The sequence below is a fragment of the Melanotaenia boesemani genome, chromosome 4 (assembly GCF_017639745.1).
Source record: "Melanotaenia boesemani isolate fMelBoe1 chromosome 4, fMelBoe1.pri, whole genome shotgun sequence".
Classification (NCBI taxonomy): domain Eukaryota; kingdom Metazoa; phylum Chordata; class Actinopteri; order Atheriniformes; family Melanotaeniidae; genus Melanotaenia; species Melanotaenia boesemani.
The window spans coordinates 12,874,821-12,898,982 of NC_055685.1; the positions used below are offsets into that span (position 1 = coordinate 12,874,821).

The window sequence follows — 24,162 nt, forward strand, 5'->3', positions numbered from 1 at the left end:
AAAAAAACAAAAAAAAAACGGGGGTTGGAGACTGTTGCGCCGGTTTCTCCATTTGGATTGAGATCTTCTTTCCTGGAAGCAAGCATCAGCAGTACAAAAAGCATGGTTATTTATTGTGACAGTGTCATGTTTCTTTGATTAAAAAAAGTGGAAAAACAAGCAGTTTGTGTTTCTGAAAACTGCACTTCAAGACAAATTCACTGCACATTAACATCTAAAAAGCATTTATTAAAAATAAAATAAAATAAATGAGAATAGGCATACTTTTGACATAAAAAAACCTGTTAAGACAACCTGCATGGTAGCAAACAGAGCTTAGAGAAGTCTTCTGACTTCTAACTTTTTCCATAAACACATGGGAAATAAAAGGCTGTGCCAGGAGCCTGGCAAAGGGCCTGGAATTGTGGTGCTATAATCGAGCACCTAAACAAAGTTTATAAAATCTGTTGAAAGCATTGATGTTCCCATATTTTTGTAATCTGCAATCAGCTGTTGCACACACATATTTACAAAGTATTGTAAAAGTGGTTAGCTTGAAAATCTAAATATTCTGCAACACAGACACGAAGAAGAAGTCAAGAGTCAACAGGGTGGGAAAGATCCCAGGGAATTTAATAGGCAACAATCGTAACCAGATTAAAACGTTTGTAAAATGTCCATCCTGTAATTCTTTTTTTCTTAAAAATGGCTCCATAAAAGAAGCAAAGAGCAACAAACACAAAGGAAAAAATATGTTTCTGTGTAAGACCTACATACAGCGAGCTTCAATTTATGACTACAAGGTGTTTAAAACCTTCTAGGAAGTCAGCAAGTGTGTGTGTATGTGTGTGTTTGTATATTCAGCGTTTGTTTTAAAAAGGTCCATAATATGTCCAGAAAATCTTTTATAGTCAAGAGGAGCATGTACGGAGGGTTGGGGAGGTGCGAAGAAGATTCTGGCCCATGGTCTACAGTCTGCCTTTAACGTCTCATCTTTACCTGAAAAACAACAAAGTTCAACATCAGTGTCAACACATAATATTTATCTTCAGTTTGTCAGGCTGGTTCTGAGCTGGAATATGTATGAAATTTCCCACAGTCCCTCTTTCCATAGACCTTGTTCACAGCAGCATTGACGTAAAGCACCAAACTAGAAAAAGTTTGAGAACCACTGGCTTAGTATCACATTGCAGTTGTCACACTCTTGTGTGTTTCAATCCATGAAAGCTCCTTAAAACACGATTACAGCACTTAATTCTCTCTTAAACTTTCCCTTCTTTTTTATATTTCTGTTTAGTTTTGCAAGTTTTAATAAATGAGTAGTAAAATGATATTTAAAAAGACCTTTGGAGGGTATGGTAGACCAAAACGCAGTACCAGACCGGCGTTAATACAAAGCACAATCTCCTAATGAGGGACTGGTATTAAACACTACTGCTGGGTGTCACAATTTACACAGATGCAACGCTTAAACCTTGAAATATGGTTGGGCCAGATGTTTGGAAATGTAGCAACAATCATTCACAAGATCAGTCGTGATTTGATCGGCTATCACCTGCAGATTTAGCCAAGTTGGGTGTAGAGAAATGTAGAGTTGTGAAGAAGGAGAGCACACCCTCTTAATTTGAATGTTTTATGTATCAGGGCATAATTTTAAAAATCTGGACTTTACTTTTTTATTTTTCTATATTTTCTGATATATTAAACCTTAAAATTATCTTCATGTTTTATCTTTGATTTTTTTTCTGCTGCAATACGATGCATTTATCCAGATGCAAAAGACTTGCAGCTTTTCTGAACAAGCATCACCACCTTGGACTTCAGCAAACAGAGACCACACTGTTAAACATTTAGTTCTTTTCACTGTAGCTGTGTGCAAAGCCTCTTCTTGTGCTTATCCAATTTTCCATCTAAATGCATCATTAGCTTTGAATCAGCTAAATGAAATGGGAGAATATGGGAGAAGACTCCACTACATTTCCATTCATTCATTTCAATGTGAATATTGCTCAATTCCACCAGCGTTATTATTTATGTTTTAATCAAGCTATAGAGATGGGACATCATTTAAAGAATGCCAATGTACATCGGAGAGAAAAACTAACATTCAAATAATATTTTACTCAAATCAACTGGGACCTGATTATTACTGAATGTTGGTATGTAAGGGCTATTGCTAAAAAAAAGTCCATTAACTCACTGCAACTGGGAGCACACTGGTATAGATAAAACCTCAACAGTCACTGTGTGGTCTGTAGTTACATATGACTTTGAGAATCATCTTTCATTAAACCAACTCACTATCTCACTTCCTCCTCTCAAATGACAGACTCTCCCTGCCCCTACCAGAGGAAACTCTTCTCCTTGCAGAAGTGACTTCTCCTTGGTTTTATGGGGTTGATCTTGCTGCAGAGCTGGCTGTCGCTGTGTAAGGAGGCATCTGTCTCTCTGTGCTGGACTCCAACTCTACCTCAGCGTGGCCCTCACTGTTTAGGAAGAAGACAACTTTCCCTACAACTCGCCCTGTTTCCTCGCCAGGCTCCCTGCTTCTCCCTTTTTTTTATTCCATTTGCTCACAAACGACCACCTGCTGAGACAAAAACATTAAAAACCCAGTGCTTTAAACAGGACCAAAAAGTTAAAAGCACATCAAAATCTCTGCAAGTCCCTTTCTTCCAGTCAACTCTTCTTTCAAGCTGATCAGACTAAAACCTGGTTCACACTATTCACAAGATCTTTAGACAGATTTTTAAGTCACACATCAGTTTTCAGTTTTAGAGGCTGCTAGATATTTTGGAGGAGCGTGGAAAAAGGGGTTGTTGAGCAAAAAGCTACAGTAATGAAAGAAGGGGCTATGAAGTTACAACATGAATACCAGAGCATGACCAAGCAAGCACAGTCTGCTGGACTCTTGGCAGCTGAGTTGAACTTAAGCAAAAATGTTAATGATTTTTCCAGCGTGCAATATCACCATGGGCTTGAAAGAGAAACCTGGAGAGAAACTGTCTGCTCTCTTCAACATCAGGGTGATTCAGGATTTTAGTCAGGCTAAAAATCTTGTAGTGTGAACCCAGTAAGACCTCAATACACTCATCACAAGACAAGGACATGGCAACACAATACGATAACCCTAAAGCTAGGTTTTAGTTATATTAGACGAAGCTACCGTACTATGAGGTGCATAACTTCTATCTCACTTTTTTTTTACTCTTACCTCTGCAGGTCAATCTGTCTCTTTGTCCCTTCATCGTTCTGCTGCTGCTGTTTTGACATCTTGATGTTGATCGACTCTGCTGATGGGTTGGAGTCGGCCACTCTCTTCCTGCCTCTGCCACCTCCTGCCGCCGGCGCTGCTACCTCTTTTTCAGTTGCCGCGGGAGCAGCAGCAGCCGATTTAGGAGGGCGTCCGCGTCGCTTGACAGGCGATGCTTCTGTCCTGGTTTCAGGAGCTGCTTTCTGACTGGGCTCATCCTGAAAGATGTTGAGCAGCTGAGTAAAGAGAACAGCATATTTCGCTGGGAAATGCCTCCTTCCCATGTGAGCTCACCTTCTTCACCTCGTCGTTTTTGATGACCGGGTTCTCGTTGTTTTCTTGCGCCCGGCTCTCTGATGACTCGGTGGTAGCGGTGTTGTTACTACATTTAAAATAACACAGATGAAACAGAGTATTTTCTGATTCTGTGTGTGATGAAACAGCCATGCACGGTGTGAGTTTACCTGTTCTTGTTCATCGTTGAGCTCAGAGGAGAGGAGTTAGTGCTGGTATTACTGGTTGTATCTGAAGCTGTGGTGGTCTTGGTGAAGATCCTCCGCCCTGGTACTGTGAGAGGTTTGTTGACCGTTGCCAACACTGGAGCTGGTTTAGGCTGCAAGACAAAAGTGAAGAAGGAATATTAAGTAAATATATAAGCTGCCTTCACAATGAATCAGTATTTAGGTTTAATGCATTATTCTGCTACTGTTCTATAGATCTCACTTATACACAAACATTTATTAAAGATATATTTAAAATATGGATATAATCCAAGCTAATAAGGCCTACGAAGCATTCATGACCGAAAGTGGCAGCAAATGACAGAAATGTCCCGCATTTACCTTCCCAGTAAGCAGCATTTGTCTCATCTCTGCCGTCAAGTATTCTTTATCGTTTTTGAAGTCCTGAAGGAAAAATGTTTATAAGTCAGATTATATTTAGAATTAATTGGAAAATCACAAATATTGCTATAAATTTCATACTTTGTCTTCAAACTGCAGATTTCAATATGTATGAACACAAACAAAATCACAGTGATAAAGTTTTAAATCTCATAAGGACACCTTTGTCTTTATTAGAAGAGTAAAGCATAAATTTGTCTCTGAGATGACTGCTAGTGTGTGTTTGAGTGTGTGCGCATATATATTGCCTTGTCTTGTACGAGAAAGAACTTGGAGGGTAGCACAGGCTCTTTGGGGCTATCCAGGTGACATGCGGTGCTTTTGTTGGCGATCACAAATAGAGCAACGTCACAGACGACATACAGTTTCTGTAACCATAACGACAGAAAATGCAGAATGTTAGAAATGTTTGACTGTAACGCTGCCTTCACGTGAAAATAAAAGGGCAAGCGCCACAAAGATCCAGCCTGATGTTTGCTCTATTTACTGATGAGTGTGTGTGTACCTCATTGGCCTTTACATCATCAGGGCACTGAGCATCCTTCGTTTGTTTAATGTTCTCAACCATCTTCCTAAGAAAGGCATGACTGTTGTTCTCATTCTTGGTCATCAGCACTTCTAACATGAACCACAGGCACCTGGAAACACCACACACACCAGACACACACAGACAAATCATGACTCATGTCACAAGTGTTTGTCACTGTAATCTATGAGTATTTTTTGGTGTTACAACAGACAAGAAAAATAGCATTACAGAGGGAATATGACAGATGATGACTAAGTAATTTAACTATGGTTAATGTGATGTGAATTCCCATCACGTTTTTTAAACCTCATCACAAATTAATTCTCCATAAGTGACTGAAATCCTGGGAAGCAAAACACTGAGAAAAAAGTTTTTAAATGTTCTGATGAACATTTACTGAGTGGAGTCGCTCTAAGTATTCTTAAACTTCAGAGCGGTTGATGTTATTCTTTTCCTACCAAGAATACTGGATCCATTTTAAGCAGTAATAGGGCTCAGAAATAACTACAGTGACAGTAGATCCAGCGTTACCGAGAAGGGCATGAAGTAATAGAACATAGTATAAACCTGTTATAGAGGAAATGTGACTTTAACTGGCTGCTGTGACTTGGCACTGTATGAAAACTTGACCAGTATAAATGAACTTGTAGAGGGGGCGGCGAGTCTTGTTGGAGAAACACTGGACTTACTCTTTGATGTCTTTGAGCTGTTCGTATTCATGTGGTTTTGTGAAGTCTGGATCGTGGGCCAGCAGGTGGATCATATAGGGAACAACATACTCAGGAAGAAGAGAGACAAGTTTTTCTGATGAGGGGGAGAGAAAATAGCTAATTTTAATGGCAGAAGTATGCTTCCAGGCAAGGTTTATTAAGGGTAAAGATTATCTTCAATATAATAACACAAACCCACCAAAGCAAAAAATGCCTGCAGACGCAAACATCACATCTCTGCACAGTGACCATACCAATACTCCTCTAATTAATTAAAAACATTAACACTTTAAACATTTTGACCAATGTTAAACTAACATTTATTTTGTTAATATTTTAGTAACTATTTGCTGGCTTTACAAGTTTTGAACCTATCTCAGCACAGACCGCATCCAACACAAGGTTTTGCGAGCAAACATGGAACTTGTCTGTGACGACGCAGAAAGCTGCTACACCTGAACATAAAACACATATGTTTGGAAATAACTGATGCTTACTTGTAATTAATAATGATGAGCTACTGCATTTACTTTGCGTGGTGTTTAAAATTTACTGAGGACATATTTTGCTGAGATTGTCTGAACTGTTGTATGTAATAGTGACACCACTCACCCTGAGCGAGAGGGTTTTGTTTGATGTACTCTCTACGGACGGAGATGTTTTTGAGGAGGCACTGTCGGGCGTGAGCGCGGCGCTCCTTCACTGGATCTTTAGCACACAGAGCGAATACAGCCAGGTACTCCAGGGGCAGCAGCAGTTTGACGAGAGCCAAGTGCAACTTCTGTGCAAAAATTTGACGAACCTGGTAGCACTCATCCTGTGCAAAGAAACAAATAGAAGATTAAAGAACAGACTAAAATCATGAAGAAAATGACTTGAAATTAACACAAAACATTGTCAGTTTTTCAAAGAAACCACTGTCTATGTGATTTATCCTCGTTGTGCATTTTACTGTAAGCTTCTTTCATAGCAGACATCTAGTAGTAATAGTAATAAAAGCATGAATAACATTAACTGGGGCTCAGAGTGCTTTGAGGCTGATAAAGAGAATAACCCATAATTTAATAGTTTAATACTCTCTTGTGGCACATCCTATTCTACACTAGGACTGCAACGATTAGTCTACGTTGTCGACAATAGCCGGCAATAAAAATAATCGACTACTAATTTACCCATCGACTAAAGACTAAAAGTCTAAAAAAAACAAAAAACAAAATAAAACAAAAAAACTACAAAGTGAGACATCGTCTTCTTCCCTATCTCTGCTGAGAGTTGCACAATGCACATGTGCAAAGAAAAAAAAAACTACACAGTCGACTACTCGTTTTAATAGTCGGTGACTGATCGACCATCAGAATAGTCATTTGTTGCAGCTCTATGCTACACTGAGATAAATGTAGTCATAAATCTGTGATAAAATGTAAAGGTAAAACTCACATTGATAACGAGGCCACAGAGCTGAAACTGCTCAGGTGTGATGATGTCATGGTAACATGGCTCTTGTGCCAGCTTCATGATGGCTCCACCTGCAGCCAGCCTCAGGCGAGACATGTCTGATTTACTGTAACGAGAAAAGGTGCAAAACCACAATAAATGAATGAGTTTCTATTAATCAAGCTGGTAGCTTCTGATTACCCCTAAATCTCTATGTTTCGGAGTAAATGAAAAACTGTCCCACATGACTGAAAACTGAGCTGTACAGCAACAGCTGGGCGTACCTGATCTTCTTCTGCTCTGTGAGATCTCCCTCGCTGACCAGCATGGCTGACAGCAGGCGTAGCGTGGAGTTTGCCGACTTGGACTGATTGTTCTTCATTCCTAGTAACCAACGCACCAGCAGCTTGATGGCCTGGACCTGAGGAAGAGAAACAGCATGTTTTCACTCCCTCGGTTTAGAAAAATAAATGAAATTAACAATCCTTGAAAACACAACATGATAATATGGTACAGCTCAAGTGAAATCCTTGCCCGGGTTGTTCTAGAAATCTTTTTAGGCCCCCTCACCTTTGCTAGAACCTCAGGTGAGACTTCTTCATCAGTGGTCCACAGCTTTCCATTCTTGTTCCCGACCGACTGGAAAAATGAAGACGTTTACAATCCTCCACATACTCATGACGTGCTGCATTTGTATCAGTTAGTGTACTGCTGCTTTAAAAAGACTAACTATACAAAAGGTTCACACACCCTGTCATTCATGAGCAAGTCTTTTACAATGAAATTAGCCACAATGGATTTCATTGGTGAGGCAAACTGATCTGGGGCCAGCATGGATATATGCCCCAGGGACACAAGTGGAGTGATGAGCTGCTCTGGGACATCTGCGTTGAGACTACGTGACAGAGGCTGCAGATGACAGAAAAACAGCATGAGTGTATCTACACAAAAACATGCTCAGCTACAGACACAACGATGAAGTGCAAATTGATAAAGAGAAAATCAGATTTAAATTACAAAAGAAGATCATTACTAACTGTAAAGAAATGAACCCCTACCTCAAATATCTGTGCCAACTGTACTTCCTTGTTGTTAAAGATAGCATGAATACAGTGCACAGCCTGTTTGGCCTGATGAGGTGTGCCCCGTTTGGCTTTCTGATGCAGGATGGGAATCAGCGTCCTGAAATCACATCACAGGAAGAAATAATGTTAGAACTGCATTCATTTCAGAGTTCACCCAGTCACCAGAAAAGGTCCATTTTAGCACATATAAAGACCAGAGAAACCCCTTTAGACTCAACTGAACCAGATGTAAACTCCTGCTTATAATGCTGCCATTCATCCATCACTTACGATCGTATCTGTTGTAACTCTGTTTCTATCTTCTGCCCAGTGTTTCTGAAAATCTGGATGGCTGCCTCCGCCACTTTGTCATCCTCCATCTTCAGACACTGGAGCAGAGACTCGTACGTTTCGGCTGAGTGGAACGCTGTGGGGTGTGTGAATGACAACACCTGAAAGAAGAACACAACATATAATTTTTCTTACATTAATTTGGACGTTAAGCACAATACTTGCGTCACATTGTTCTGTGCTTTGTCCTTAGCTCAAAGCCTGTACCTTTAGCAGCTCCAGTCCAGAGCGGATGGCTGTATCGGGGGTAACACCTTCCTCATCATCATCAGCTGTGCCTTCAATGGACTTGTTTAGCAGTTTTACTAAAGCACTAAAGCAAAACACACAGATATTAACATCTCTATATTAAGATAAGCAATTTTCTTATAATTTCTGTCAGTTTAAAGCGTTCATAGATGAAACATCTATCACAACAAAATAGTTTCAGAAAGGGTTAAAACTGGAGCCCAGACTGAGGCCTGCAGTTGCCCGTCACCACCACAAGGTGGTGCAATGAATGAAAAAAGCCTGTTAATGGTTCAGTGTTACACAATAACAGACAGAACATGCAGCTATTTAACTGAGAAAGTAGAAGAGACTCTGAGGCTGAGTCATATGACTGCTTCTGTTTTATTGCTCAGCACAGAAACACATTTTAATCCAATCAAACTGCATTTACAACTCAATCTGAATCCTTTCAGATAAATCATACTCTGATCGGTTTTATGGGAACATGAATTTAGACCTGAATAAGTGCAAATATTTTTTTAAGAATAAAACCTTGCACTAAAACGTGACCGGATTTATCCTGACCTGATGGCCTCAGAGTCGATGTGAACAGGGGCGATCCGCTCCAGCAGGAACTTTACCATCTCCAGGAAGGGATTGGTTGGCTGTTTCGGGAATGTCAATTTCCGTGTGATCTCCCTCTGTGCAAAGAAAAAACAACTAAGATTTTTAATACTTTTTGATTGTCTTCCCGCTCACATATTTATATTCAGGCTTTCAAAACTCCTGAAGTATAGCTCATTTTACAGAGTTCTTGTCTGGTCAAACTTGCAAAGGTTTTATTCTCTCCCACTGCTTTGGTCTGCAGTCCAGGACTGATGGAAGGTCTCGGATTTTTGTTTTTTTAACTCGAGTGAACATTTAGCCTTGTGTTAAGTTAAAGAAAAGGAGGCGGCTAATCCGTAAATCTACAAGTATAGTAATGCATTGCCATCTTACCACACAAATCTCAGCCTGCTTGCAGGAGCAGGTTGGACTGATGAGCATCTCCAGCTGGACTCTGAGCTTCTCGTCCTCACCGAGAACCTGGTTGAATTTCTTCATGAAGTCCTGGGCCTTTCCAGCATCTGGCAGATTCTCTGAAAATACACAACCGTGTCAGATTAGGATGTCAGAAAGACTGAAGCTGAATTTGACTTTAAAATGTTCAGTGGAATGAACACGTTATCATCATGGCATAATAATACATGCTTGTGTTTACTTCCAACTTACTGGCAATACTCATAAGCTTCCCAAACATGGCTGTGTTATTGGCCTCGGACTACCGGAGGGGAGAGAGAAAAAAAATAGTAAAGGCTCATTTGGATTCTTCAATCTGTATGTTTCAATAAAGAAAAAAAAAAAGAAGTTAAATGGGTCTCACCACTGGCAGCTTGTGGAGATCGAGCAGCTCTTTGACGAGACCTCTGAGCATGTTCTGACATTTCCACATCTCATTCAAGGCCCTAAACATAAACAAATCAATATATATACACACATGCATATGCACTTGTTGCACGACAGGATTGGGATTGTATCTCAATTTATTTTGTATATACTCTTCCTTCAAAATTGCATGCCAATATTTACATATAAGACGTAAAATGCTTGTTTGTTGCAGAGGTGTAAATATTTCAGGTTTACTAACTTGACAGCGTTCGTGTCCAGGCAGGCATAAAGGTAGTACAGGCATTTCATCTTCTCCTCTGTATCAAGATTGTGAGGGACCATGTACTGAGCAAAAATCTTCTCTACTAATAACCTACAAAGAGAAGGTTTACATCAATCACTTAAAAAAAGATTAAACTAGAACAAGGAATCATTTGGGGGTTGAGAATCTCATCTGTTAGACAAACATGGTGCTTATCTGTTGTTTGGACACGGCACGGTAAAACAAATAAATAAATACACGGATTAAAAACATTTGCAGACCAAGTTCAGATTTGATGTCCAACAATGTTCAAAACTAAATATGCGACATTACTTGGATTATTTTTACACACTGAAGCTTTGCTTCATAAAATGAATGAAATTAACTGATGGAAAATCATCATAATGTTTTCAGAACAGACTGAATTTTCTCCGTTCTTTTTCCTCTAGGGCTTCAACCTTAACATGCTAATAACATATTACACAATTGCCTCCTCATTATCATTAAAAATCCACAACTGCTGACACACTGTGATTATAGAGAAGAGTGCAACCTCAAAAGACTGAAACTGCGTTTTTGGTTCTTTATGTCAATTTCTATGATAGAAAACAATTACTTCAGTTTTTATTTGTCTGCCTCTGTTCTGTTGACTTAAAAAAAAAAGCCTGTACGACTATGTAAGCCACAATGGATCATTAAAAACCTTTTTTAATTCAACTCAGTTCAGTTTGAGCTGCATAGAAGCAATTTACAGGAAAAGTCACCTCAAGTTACTTTTAAATATATAATCCAATTCAATTATAACTCAATTCAATTAAATGTAAGCCAGTTATAATACAGTTTAATCAAATTAATTATATTACGCATTAGCCTAATTCACTTTAACTGTGTTCATAAGAAGCCAGTTCATAAAGTTGCCTTGCTGAGGAAACCAACAGCATGCACTGAATCTTTTATCAATCCCTTGTCTTGAGCATGGCATTGAGCTGGAAGGCGACAGTAGGGAGGCAGCCTCCTCCTGCAGAACCAAATCTGCTTAGAGAGGCTGACTGTTGATAGGCTTGTGATTAATTGCAGTTACCTACAAAAAGTCCCACAATTAATCTTGATTAAAAGTCTTGACAGAACTAGTTTTTTCACATGTAACACCGTTTGAGTTGTCGAACCATTAAGGGCCACCTTACATGGAAACGCTGACATACAAAATGACATCTGACAGATGCACCACGCACTTTATGACAATGTTGTAAATACAGGATAAACCACATCTGTTTCCTTGTCTGAATGTGTGGCTTCAGTTTTCCCAACAAGATATCAAACTGGATCCACAAGACTGAAATAGACCTGGGAATGATCTAGATGATCTCCCCTCTCTCTTAATGGAAGATCAGATGTACCCTGTATTTATATTTTCTACTGTACTTGTTTAGAGCCAAAGTTTGTTATTGGTTCCCTATTGGACAGTGTTAATAACTACCCTCCCTAATTATTTTCTTAAATAAGTAAATTGCGTGTTCTCACTTGTCATCAATGCTGTTCTGATAGTAGATGTGCAGCAGCTTGTCTTTGATCCAGCTGATCTTCAGGGCCGACTCCTTTCCTGCCTCATGGTGCAGACAGTACTTCTTATAGAGCTGAGCCAGACCCATCATGGCCTCCTTACGCACACGCCACTATAGCAAGAGGGAGAAGAGATAAGGAAAATTTTAAGATTAGGGTTTTGTTGAAAGTGGAAAGCAGTTTGATGTTTGTTATCAGGGAAGCTTATAAAAACGTAATGATAATAAGCAAAGTCACATAAACTAGATGAGCAAAAGAGCTCAGAAATGTTTTATGTCTTCATGGAGCCTGGCTGCTGATAATCGGAGTGGGACTTTACTGATTATGATTTTTCCTGGTCAGTACTCCTGCCTGTCCCCCCTTCAAAACTTTTCTAGACCCGCCCCTGTATAGCTGAAGTATAAATCCTTTCTACCACTAGTTAATTACTTTGTTAGAGGAGAGCTCCCCGGACTTGTATATTACAGCCTGTTCATAATTTCCCTCACATCATTAATGGCCCCTAAGTGATCAGACCTGTGTTTCCAACATCTGCACAGCACCAATGATTTAGAGAAGGCTCATCTTCATAGATGCATCCTCATCCCCCTCAGGTGTGACAACCTCAAATCCATCCACAGAGCTAATTCATCGTGTCTTTAGACACCTTTATGTCTCGTCGTCACAAATGACGGCTGCTCCGCATGTGTTAAAATTTTAATGCAATTACATACATTAGTTACAGCTGTTAACGTGTTATTTTTGACAGCCCAAATATATATAGATATTTAATTAATCTAATGTCTGTTTCAGTATCTCCACCATGACAAATTATTCTCACCCTCTTGTCCAGAGTCCTTTCCCGTACAAAGCCCAGCAGCTGGTCATTGACCAAGTTCAGGTCTTTCTTTCCAGCGTTGATGATGGTGACAATGACGTCATGACGGATGGCTTCCTCTGGGTCGTGGGAACGCACTTTTAAATATTCTGAATAAAGAGGGGAAAAACAATAAACTACAGTATGTTTCTGTTACAGCAGTGTGTAAAAGATTGGTTTCAGCTAGAAGGCATTAAAGATGATAATCTAGACAAACAAGCGTTGGTACAACAAACCACAAACGCAGATAAAGCACCTGTCAGGTCTTTTGCCAGGTCTGGGTGGTTCATGAGGCAGTGGCTTGCAAACTTTACACACTCTAGCCTGACTGGTACGTGGATGTCGTTAAACCTAAAGAAAAACATCAGATGTCATCACAGAGAAACTGAAAACAATAAATTTAGAGGCTACGTCAAAGTATCTTCAGCTGAACAAACGTCTTCATCTGTTAAAATGAAAATTCTCATTCCATTAAGATAAGCTAGTCAAGTCCTTCAGTTTACCTGCTGTAGGTAGATGAGCTAAAAACTCAACTAGAATAATGAAGCCATTTTACATAAACTGTATCTCTGTAGTTTGCAGCAAATGCGAGAAGAGACTCACCGTCCCAGGAAGCACTGCCATAGCGGTCTGTTCTGTGAGGCCAGCTCCGAGTCTTTGGCCCCAAACAGCTTCGCTAGCAGCCGTACAACAGCAAGACGCTCCTCACCATCGTTGCTCTGCAAATAAAACCACACACAAAAGTGTTACATGTAGTTGAGATTATTAACATCTCTCCTCAAACCTCTATACTGTGTTTATTTATAATTAAAAAAAAATGTCCAGAAACTATCTGTCTTGTGCTCAGACCCACACGTCTGGTGTAATTATGCAAGTCAGTAAAACTGCACTGTTCGTATTTGCCTGTAAAATCTCAATAAACAAAGTGTTTGTGAACGTAAATGATAGTGACTGTAAATAATAAATGGTTAAATAAAGTTTACAACAACAGCTTAAAAAAAAATCAAAGTCTAGACTGTGGTGTTTAAAATTACATAGAGCTTCCCTTTGCACTTTAAAAATCATTAACATTACCCCAAAAAACCTTTCTAAAAGGATACGTTTGACCGTAAGGTTTGGGTGGGTTTTAAGTGGTTTATCATCATTGTTTTTGTGAGTCAGCGCGTGTGTCATGTTGACCTTAAGCTTGAACTCCAGCTGTGGCATGACAGAAGTCAGCAGCAAGGGGTCGATGGCAAAAAGTTCCTGGATGAGGTCAAAGACGTGCTCTGAGAGATCACTGACTGATGACTTTCCCATCACTAAAACCTGATTGAAGAACTGGAGAAGTAAAAGCAGAGATTAAGGAGATGTTAAGAACTAATGATGACAATAAGTGGCTCTTATATTGATGAAAAGTAAATAAATGAGAGGGAAATAAACAGAAGCAAACTGAGGATGAATAATTAATATGTGAAAAATAAAATAACATTGATTTGTGGCTGATCCTCACATTTGCAATGCATGTCTCAATAGTCTGGACAGTCCTCTTCAGCAGTGTCTTCGCAAGATCATATGCCTGTTTATTCAGGTTCTGCTCCAAGAAGGAGAAACATTGATTGGCAAGTGCAACCATCAATAAAAACAATCAAGACAATTTCCACTAAATAAAAAGCTGTAGAGCTTCTTGCTTTAGCTAGATATTTATTATGGTTCAGTGTGTTAAAGACAGCTCATATAATAATAATAATAATTTTAAAAACGACTCTTACAACATTTGTGGTGTAAAGTGTAATGCTACAGGAGTGTAACCTTGTGTGCAGGGATGAGGTTGATTAGGATCGTGTCCAACAGCTCCTGTGTGACTCCGTCTCCCTCCAGGATGATAGAACTCATCAGGTCCATCATGTGCATCTGCACCTTCTGGTTATGGCTGTTACTGAGAACGAAGGAGTACAGAGAATTTTACTTAACATCAAACGCTGTGAGACAATACTCACAAAAAAACAAAACTTCTAATAAAAAAAAATGTTATACTAGTGGTAAAATTAATTTTAGTGTTGAAAGACCAACACACAAATATTCAAGGCTTTTATGCCCAACCATGTTAACGCCTCTAAGTCTCCATATTTTTCAGTTTAGAAAAACACAAACATCCGCAATGAAAAAGGTCAACAGATTCATTCGACAACAGAGATCTTACTTGATGACGGAGAAAAGTGTTTTGAAGAGCTGGATGAAGATCTCATTGCAGTCCTCCAGTTCAAAGCAGATATTGTACGACTTCACCCAAGCAAGATTCTATAGAGCACAAAAGAAACCCTTATCTCCGACAACCAGTTCAACCATGACTTTTCCCTGAAGCACATTTCTGTCAAAAAACTATAATAACTAACTGAAATCAATCAGTCAATATCTAATAGGTTTATCTGAAACACATGCATCCAAGATCATGTTCACACTACAAATTACAAATTTTGGCAGAAATCCTTTATTTTTTCCTCACATGGTTGTTTGAATTATCATTTAAATATATTATATGGTATATGGTATATGATACCCTTGTATCAGTAAGTTGTTTTGCAATCAGAGCTGGAAAGAATGATCTCAGCATGTCTCGCCTGCTGTGGCACATAATTGTGATGAGTGTCTCACTTCAGTGATGCAATAGTTGGATGAAATGTGACGGGACCATTCAGACTGAGGTCACTTTAAAAAAGACTGGCTATGTATCCAGTTTATTCCCACATGTGAAAGTGGCCTGGGCCGGATTAAGAAATAAAATAAATAAATCAGATTTGTGCTGGTCAAACTGTAATAAAAAGATCCGATATGGGTCACACATGAGCAAAACATCGTATTTGAGTCACTTTTTTGTTTCTATGAAACAAGCACCTCACCTCCAACAGGTAGAAATATCGGTTGAACTGAGGACTCTTGGTGTCTTCCAGTCCCTTTAACTGTCTGGTGATGAACAGAAAAATGTCCTGGAGAAAAGAGAAGTTTTAATTAAGACGTAGGTGCAGGAAGGAAAGATCTAAATGTCGCTGCAGCATACTGTATATTGTTCTGCTTCGGTTTGTTGGGATTAGATTTCTAGACCAGCTTGTAGCATTTTTTTTTTTTTATGAGAGAGCAGAAAGATGAAGATGGTTAGTGGCTGCTAGAGGACTGTGTATGGTAACCTTTAAGCACAGTTAATTATCATCTAAGAAATGGTACATTAGCTTAGTACCAGTCAATTTAACAACTAATGAATCTGCAGACAGAAGTCAATTCAACTTGTATGTTCATAAAGGGTTTGGACAACGTCTACATACAGATGGTTCATAGTCAAGGCTCAAAGCCTTACCTTGAGTTTGTCATGGGAGGTGTAAGGGGCCTCAGGAGCGTAGATCCTAAAGATGTCAGCTAGACAGCAGGCCACCAGTAACCGTACATCTTTATTGGGGTTCCTTAGGAAGAATTCTGAGGCAAGGTGGAGCGCCAGGCCGAGATACTGCTGCTTCTCCTCTTCAGAGTCTTGATCCATGTCCATATAGGTCTTCACCACCATCTGATAAATACATGACATGGGCGGTTAAGTTTGTTGGCTTCTCTCCTGGTCACTGAGGAAACTGTACCGTTTCCTAATAGTTAAAACGTCATTAAAGCAGTTTTCATTAACAAAATGTTCTGTTTCTATTATCAGATTAAAGACTTTGACAAAGCAACTCACACACTGCCCCTCCCAGACACAAGTGACTAAGACAATTTACAATATAACTTTACCATAAATGTTCTCCTGTTCGTAAAACCTTTGGTTTTGAACTTCAGGTGCTGCCAGGTGTGTGACAGTCATAGATGTATGACTGGCACCTAATTGTCAGACATCAAATCCCATATCTCTGAAGACTTTTGGGATCAGCTTTGTCGTGCTTTAATTTATACTCGCGCGGTGTCTGCGTGTGGTCGTTTACGGCGTAGCTGACGCTGGTGAGTTTGCTCTCACACTCAACCATTGGGGGAACACGTAGTTTTGGTGTCGTTTTGCAGTTTCTCCTCCTAATCTGAAGGTGGCAGGGGTGCTATCGGCTGGTAAACTCACCAGGTCGGAGTTCTTTTGATAGTTCACTTCAGTTCATTAGGTATTTTCAGTTTTAAAACAACAATGGCGTCCAGTATGGTTCAATGTCTTTATTAGCTTGTAGAAGAAAACGAAGAAATAATTGGATCAACCTCTAATCAACTTGATCCACTGGTTATTGTTTTAAAAACGGTGGTTACTGCACAAATTCAGCGAGAAGATCCAGATATCCAGCAACACGTGATCCCAAACTGACCAATCACAAGGGAGTATCTCCGCGTCTGCGTAACAGGGGTGCACGTCAGGACTGGAAGAGGAGTATAAATCTCCACCTTTAGAGTGTTCAGCACAACCATGCTGGTTCACCTTCCACAACTTCTAGTTGAGGAATGGATTGCCATCCCACAGTAAACATGACCAGGGTGGTGACCAGCATAAGGGAGAGGAGCTGAGCTGTTGTGGCAGTGTATGGATCTTCCACATGCTACTGAGGTCCTTGACAGTGTAAATGAAGAGAACGAATGAAGTATAAAAAAGAGCCAATATGTGATGTTTTTTCCTCATTATTGAGAGTGCAATTATCCAATCCACTAGGCAACTTAAAACAAGAGTAATTAACAACAACAAGTACTGCAGGGGATATAGCACATTGTTTGGGGGTACTTACTAACACGTTCAGCTATGTTGCTTATTACACAGAAGCACAAAACTTACAAGTTGTACCTCATTGTCAACATGACTAATCAGGCTTTCCAACGATGTATAATACAACACCAACAGGCATTATTAATGGGTAGAAATAATCAACTAGACCCAAATTTAATCAGTTTTTGTTAGCAGAAATAATAAAATCTATGCTCAAAGAGCACAGACCCCAACAGCCCACCCAGTATCCCAGATATTTTGAACATATTAAAAATACATATAACCTACTCAATAATCGTATAGAAAAAAAAAGTGGAAAAACTAACTATCCCAACAATTCCTAGAATAAAAATGATACAGGAATTAATGATCTAAATATGGCTGCTAATGAGTTTAATAATTGTTTTTGTAAATGTGGGTCCTACTTTGGCTAGGAATATTACAATCACCGAAGAAAGGCAGACTCTAGAGAGTAAAAAGTATTAAAGAACCATATTCATACGGAAACAGATGAAGAGGATTTTATTGACGCTTTCAGAAAATTAAATAAATAAAAAAAAACAATGACTGTGATGAAGTTCATTTGCCCTCGGATTAAGACATAATTGAATACATGGTCAAACCTTTCAAACACATCTGTAATCAGTCCCTGATAAAGGGAGAATTTCCCCAGAAAATTAAATTAGCTAAAGTTTTACCCATTTCCAAAACAGGTGACAAACAGGTTCAAATTATAGGCCCGTTTCATTGCTACCGCAACTGTTAAAAATACTGGAAAAAACATTCTTTACTAGATTGGAGAATTTTATTACAAAACACAACATACCGTGCAATCAGCAATATGGATTTAAAACCTACAGGACAACTACACATGTACTTTTAGACTTTACAGAGTCGACTCAAACAAAAAAAACCCCAAAATAAACAAGATAGAAATAAAGAGTAACAGCTATCAAGTTTCTTGGGGTAATAACTGATAAGTTAAATTGGAAATCACATAAAAGTTACAGCAAGACAAAGATATCTAAATCAATCACAATATTACGCAGAGCAAAATATCTCATCAATTTCCCTTCATTATATACTTTGTACTGTTCTTTCTTTTCTTTAGCCATAGAAAATATGTACCAGACTAATTCATTTGGGGGAGCACATACAAAACAAATACAGAACATACATCACCCAGAAAAGAGCAATAAGAATTGTATGCAATGCTCAGTACAAACAACCCACAAACACACTGTTTATCAATCTGAACACACACAAATTCAGAGATTCTAGCTGATTTCAAAACTACAGAATTCATGTATTTATTAATTAATCAAAAAGTACCACAAAGTATCAGGGGTATGTAATGATATGAAATCATGCCAAACTTATCAAATTTAAAGGGATGTTTTAAAATGCTATACTACATAACTACAGGACATATGCACTTTGTTTACTATTTCTACTTCAGCCTACTCCTTTATTTTGGACCTAAAGGATACATGGAAAAACCATGAAATTAAATTAAATTATGTTTTGCTTTTTAATGAATTTTATACATACATTTACAGTATGTATGTATGTGCTGCATTGTTTCTTTATTAGGTTAGAAAAATAATTAAAGAAGAAAGTGAAGGCTACATGTGAAGGTCTGTGTAGCACTTACTGACAACTGGATTTGATAAACATAGTTCTGTGTGTGCCATCTTGTAGCAAGAAGGATTGTGAAACACTAAAACGGCAAATCAGCAGCTTCTGGTTAAGGTGATTATGAAACACTAGTTTGACATGCAGCATATGTTTAAGTAACTGAGGTGAAATGAGGGCATGCATTTACTTTTAGCTGTCAAATGTTTGCTAACATTTCCAAGTCTTTTTTTTTTTTATCTTGCATTTGATTTTCATTTAGATTGACTTTAAAATATATGCAACATCAATAATAAAATAAAATAAAACCTTCTAGACAGCCAGTAGGCCGTCAGGTGAACCCAGAAAAGACGTTCAGAAACAGATTTTCGCTACACAGTCTGGGGACCACACAATTCTTCCTTGAAAAAAAGAAAAGACCGGTTCGCCTTTAGCTTAACTTGGAAAGTTTAGAGCTGATTATCTGATTATCTAGGACATTCATATTCGTTGGTGTTTCAACCAGTATGAGTTGCTTTTTATTTTAACTCTGTTTTTTCATATTGTTTAGCTTTTATTGTTTTTTCTTTTTACTATTTTTTTTTCTAGCTTCTTAGCTGTTTTCTGTTGAGCACTTTTGTTCAGTAAGGTTTTTATTAACAAAGTTGGCTTGGCAAACTGTTAAATTGACTTGAATTAAATAAGTGTTTATTTTGTTTATAAACTTGAAAACAACATCAGCATACGGTTTTTATTATTTACATATTCATTATAATCCTTTTCCAGACTACTAAAGGAAATCAACAGCCATTTAACAAATGGCTAACCCACTGAATGCATGGGCTGCATCGATGCCAGAATGACCCGGCGTGTGTTCATTATCGAGCTGTCTACATGCAATTTAATAAATCAATATCAGCATTAAGCACTCTGCTTCGTCACTGTAGCATTATATGATGCTTTTTGTCCACTTGTTCCCCCCTCAATTAACTGATTAAAAAATATAAACACATTTAAAAATGGATTTAATTTAGTTATGTCAGCTAATAAGTGAATGTTGTACGATAGCAAGTATTTGACATTTTCTATTTGAAATACAAGCCCAAAGTAACCCCACATGCTAATGAATTATTTATTTATTGAAGCTTTTTCTATTTCTGAATAATAAAAAAAATATTCAAAAGGAAAAAAATGGCCTCTGTAAATGCCACCTTTATAATTTTTATGCCCGTCACTGGTGTTCATGAAGGATGTTCACATAAATCATCTGTTGTTAAAAATAGCATATTAAAACTAGACTGCAAATTCTCCCTAGGAGTGAGTGTGTGTGTGAATGGTTGTCTGTCTCTTTCTGTCGGCCCTGCGATGGACTGGTGACCTGTCCAGGGTGTACCCTGCCTCTCGCCTGTTAAATGCTGGGATAGGCTCCAACTTACCCGTGACCCGTAATGAATAAAAAAAGAATGAATGAACTAGATTGATGATACTTTGCAGTGGAAGAGAGACAAACACTGACATCTTTGGAGACAAAAACCACATCTCTGTGCCTCTATGAATGTACAGAATAAATCAGAGGGAAGTTCAGACTATTGAAAGAAAAAGTTTTAAGGAATGTAATGATGTAACTGTGGATGCTTTGGTAAATGGTAAATGGTCTATATTTATATAGCGCTTTTCTGTACCTGGAATGATACCCAGTGCTTTACATTATACATCACATTCACCCATTCACACACACATTCACTCCATTTAAATCCACAATATGATAATATGACTCAGAAATTCCTTCAGTGATGGCAGATTCAGCTTGTTCAGCAGTGCGCGTTGCCAGTGATGCTATTGGAGCAGGAGAAATGCTAAATCTGTTCCTCTCTGGAGCAAGAGGCTCCCATCTTCACCTGCCTGAGAGCATTTAGAAAACTTCTTACTTTTGTCTAATTTTCAGCTGGTTGATGTGTTTTCCGACGCGTGCACTCTGTCTTCTGACGGAAACCCGCTTGCGTGCGCATGTGTCTGTGTGTGTGTGTGCTCACTGTCGTGGACACAGACAGCAGCTATGACATGCCCTCATGTAAATTAGATAAACAGCATCAGGCTGTTTACTTTTTGATAAAAAGACTAAAATAAACCTGTTCTAAAGGAAATGTGATTTTAAATGACCATATCGGATTTATTTTAAACTATGTGCGAGACGAGGCGAGGCGAGAGTAGAGTCATGTTGCTGGAAAATGAGGACATATACAGACGTGGACAAAATTTTTGGTACCCTTAAGTTAGTGAAAGAAGAACTCACAATGGTCACAGAAATAACTTGAATCTGACAAAAGTAATAATAAATAAAAATTCTATGAAATTTAACCAATGAAAGTCAGACGTTGCTTTTCAACCATGCTTCAACAGAATTATTTAAAAAACATAAACTCATGAAACAGGCCTGGACAAAAATGATGGTACAAAGGGACGTGTTAATCCAAGGTGTGTCCACTAATTAGCATCACAGGTGTCTACAATCTTGTAATCAGTCAGTGGGCCTATATATAGGGATACAGGTCGTCACTTTGCTGTTTGGTGACATGGTGTGTACTACACTCAACATGGACCAGAGGAAGCAAAGGAAAGCGTTGTCGGAGATTAGAAAAAAAGTTACAGACAAGCATGTTAAAGGTAAAGGCTATAAGACCATCTCCAAGCAGCTTGATGTTCCTGTGACTACAGTTGCACATATTATTCAGAAATTTAAGATCCATGGGACTGTAGCCAACCTCCCTGGACGTGGCCGTAGGAGGAAAATTGATGACAAATCAAAGAGACGGATGATACGAATGCTAACAAAAGAGCCCAGAAAAACTTCTAAAGAGATTAAAGGTGAACTTCAAGCTCAAGGAACATCAGTGTCAGATTGCACCATCCGTTGTTGTTTGAGCCAAAGTGGACTTAACGGGAGACGACCAAGGAGGACACCATTGTTGAAAACAAATCATAAAACAACTGATTGGAATTTCCCAAACTACATGTTGACAAGCCACAAAGCTTCTGGGAGAATGTCCTATGGACAGATGAGACAAAAATCAAACTTTTTGCCAAGGTACATCAGCTCTATGTTTACAGATTGAAAAATGAAGCATTTGAAGAAAAGAACACTGTCCCTACTGGGAAACATGGAGGCTCTCTTTTGTTCTGAGGCTGCTTTGCTGCATCTGGCACAGGGTGTCTTGAATCTGTGCAGGTACAATGAAATCTCAAGACTATCGAGGGATTCTAGAGAGAAATGTGCTGGCCAGTGTCAGAAAGCTTGGTCTCAGTCGCAGGTCATGGGTCTTGCAACAGGACAATGACCCAAAACACAGCTAAAAACACCCAAGAATGGCTAAGAGGAAAACATTGGACTATTCTAAAGTGGCCTTCTATGAGCCCTGACCTAATTCCTATTGAGCATCTTTGGCGAGAGCTGAAACATGCCATCTGGAAAAGGCACCCTTCAAACCTGAGACAACTGGAGCAGTTTGCTTATGAGAAGTGGGCCGAAGTACCTGCTGAGAGGTGCAGAAGTTTCATTGACAGTTACAGGAATTGTTTGATTGCAGTGATTGCCTCAAAAGGTTGTGCAACAAAATGTTAAGTTAAGGTTACTATCATTTTTGTCCAGGCCTGTTTCATGAGTTTATTTTTTTAAAGGTCCCATATTATGCAAAATTCACTTTTTAATGGTTTTGGAACAGTCATACTGGTCCCCCCGCATGTGTAGGAGACCCGTAAGTGTGAAACTCTTTCAGGCGCTCTCTCTCCCCCCTGCTCCACCTCTAGGGAAGTAAGCGCTGAAATGAGCTTGTTTGAAAGCGTGTACGTTATGACGTCATAAGGGACAATAACCACTCCCCACAGAGCGATGGACCCGTCTACCGGCTCTCAAAGCCCGCCCTCTAAAAATCACCTAGCGCCCAGTGTTTTTCCTTTTCGGCAACCCTCGTTAGCGGACATGGTTAAGCGACAGAAGCACTGTTCTGTTTGTGGCTGCATAAATGAACACGAAAACGTTTTTTTACTTCCATCCACTGAACCCACGAGGACTGAGTGGATTAATTTTATTTTTGGAGGAAATGTACCCGGAAAACTTCCAAAGGTTTTGCATGTCTGTGGCCAGCATTTCAAAGAGGACTGTTTCCACAACATGGGGGCATGGAAAGCAGGCTTCGCCAACCGTTTGAAGCTGAAGCCAGGTTCAATACCAACTGTCTGTGACACAGCTGGAGAGGTAAGAGCTGGCAGTTATTTTATCGTTTCGGCCTTATTAGTCTGATAGCTTGAAAATATATTAGCACTATTGTAAATGTAGCCAAGTCACTGTTTCTACTGTTTGTATCCGGTGCCATTGTGCATCAGATTGATGAGCGTAGCTAGCTGTGTTCTCCGTGCGTCGCGGTTTGGGTCGGTAATGGGGGCTTCAGGAATGGGTTCCGGTGTTCCGGCGTTTGTTTATCCTTCACTACGCTGTAATCAGCGTCTAGTTACCGCTAAGGCCTAACCTGTCAATCACCTCATGACGGGCGATGCGATGGGCGGAGCCAACAGCTGAGCTGCTCTACCAGGGTTCCGCCCACCATAAACGGCACATTTCTGAAGCTGCTAAAAAGAGGGAGGTGAAGAGAAGCCGCTGCACTCAAACTGAGGGTCGATTTGTCCATACCATGGCGGATTTTCATTTCATTTAGATATTAATGAATGGTCTCAGATTGGGAATAAAGTGTATAATATGGGACCTTTAAATAATTCTGTTGAAGCATGTTTTGAAAAACAATGTCTGACTTTCACTGGTTAAATTTCATAGAATTTGGATTTATTACTTTTGTCAGATTCGAGCTATTTCTGTGACCATTGTGAGTTTTTCTTTCATTAACCGAAGGGTACCAACAATTTTGTCCACGTCTGTATATACTTTAAAAAAAATCGATCTCAAAGTTTTATGAATTGATAATGGATTTATTTCATTTGAATTGGTTAAAATCTGTAAATAATTTTTTTTAACCCAGCCCTAGTAGTATCGTCTGGGATTAAAATAAAAGGAAAAACAATTTATTACTGTTAAGTCCTAAAGCTAAATAGAAGCACTGATGTATCAAAAGGTTGTTTGCATTGTAATCCAAACACCTGAGTATTTATGGAGAAACACTATAATATTCAGCTTTCAGCTGCTTCTTCCTCAGTGTGTGTTGAATTACAGCTGTAAAGCTCTTCCAACAGTCAGGCAGCCAGCATGTGTGGGGGATGGGCTCACAGCTCAACGGTCTGCAGAGCAGCTCACTCAACTCCTACACATATTCAT

At 39.1% G+C, this 24,162-nt stretch overlaps 1 protein-coding gene across 1 annotated transcript in view; it reads right to left on the reverse strand.

Moving 5' to 3' along the window:
- Positions 1-15: 15 nt before the first annotated feature.
- Positions 16-24,162, reverse strand: part of pds5a (PDS5 cohesin associated factor A) — a 33,397-nt gene continuing 9,250 nt past the window's right edge. Inside the window, 33 exon segments of the mRNA XM_041983818.1 lie at positions 16-978; positions 2,326-2,524; positions 2,527-2,566; positions 3,194-3,450; positions 3,527-3,614; positions 3,697-3,845; positions 4,075-4,137; positions 4,383-4,502; positions 4,640-4,772; positions 5,353-5,467; positions 5,986-6,190; positions 6,811-6,934; positions 7,092-7,228; positions 7,378-7,446; positions 7,558-7,716; positions 7,866-7,989; positions 8,163-8,323; positions 8,430-8,535; positions 9,018-9,133; positions 9,432-9,571; positions 9,705-9,753; positions 9,856-9,937; positions 10,120-10,233; positions 11,644-11,795; positions 12,503-12,648; positions 12,795-12,889; positions 13,142-13,257; positions 13,718-13,858; positions 14,031-14,111; positions 14,330-14,456; positions 14,721-14,818; positions 15,418-15,504; positions 15,870-16,073. Coding sequence (XP_041839752.1) covers positions 2,369-2,524; positions 2,527-2,566; positions 3,194-3,450; positions 3,527-3,614; positions 3,697-3,845; positions 4,075-4,137; positions 4,383-4,502; positions 4,640-4,772; positions 5,353-5,467; positions 5,986-6,190; positions 6,811-6,934; positions 7,092-7,228; positions 7,378-7,446; positions 7,558-7,716; positions 7,866-7,989; positions 8,163-8,323; positions 8,430-8,535; positions 9,018-9,133; positions 9,432-9,571; positions 9,705-9,753; positions 9,856-9,937; positions 10,120-10,233; positions 11,644-11,795; positions 12,503-12,648; positions 12,795-12,889; positions 13,142-13,257; positions 13,718-13,858; positions 14,031-14,111; positions 14,330-14,456; positions 14,721-14,818; positions 15,418-15,504; positions 15,870-16,073 — 3,954 coding nt within the window. The 3' untranslated portion in view covers positions 16-978; positions 2,326-2,368.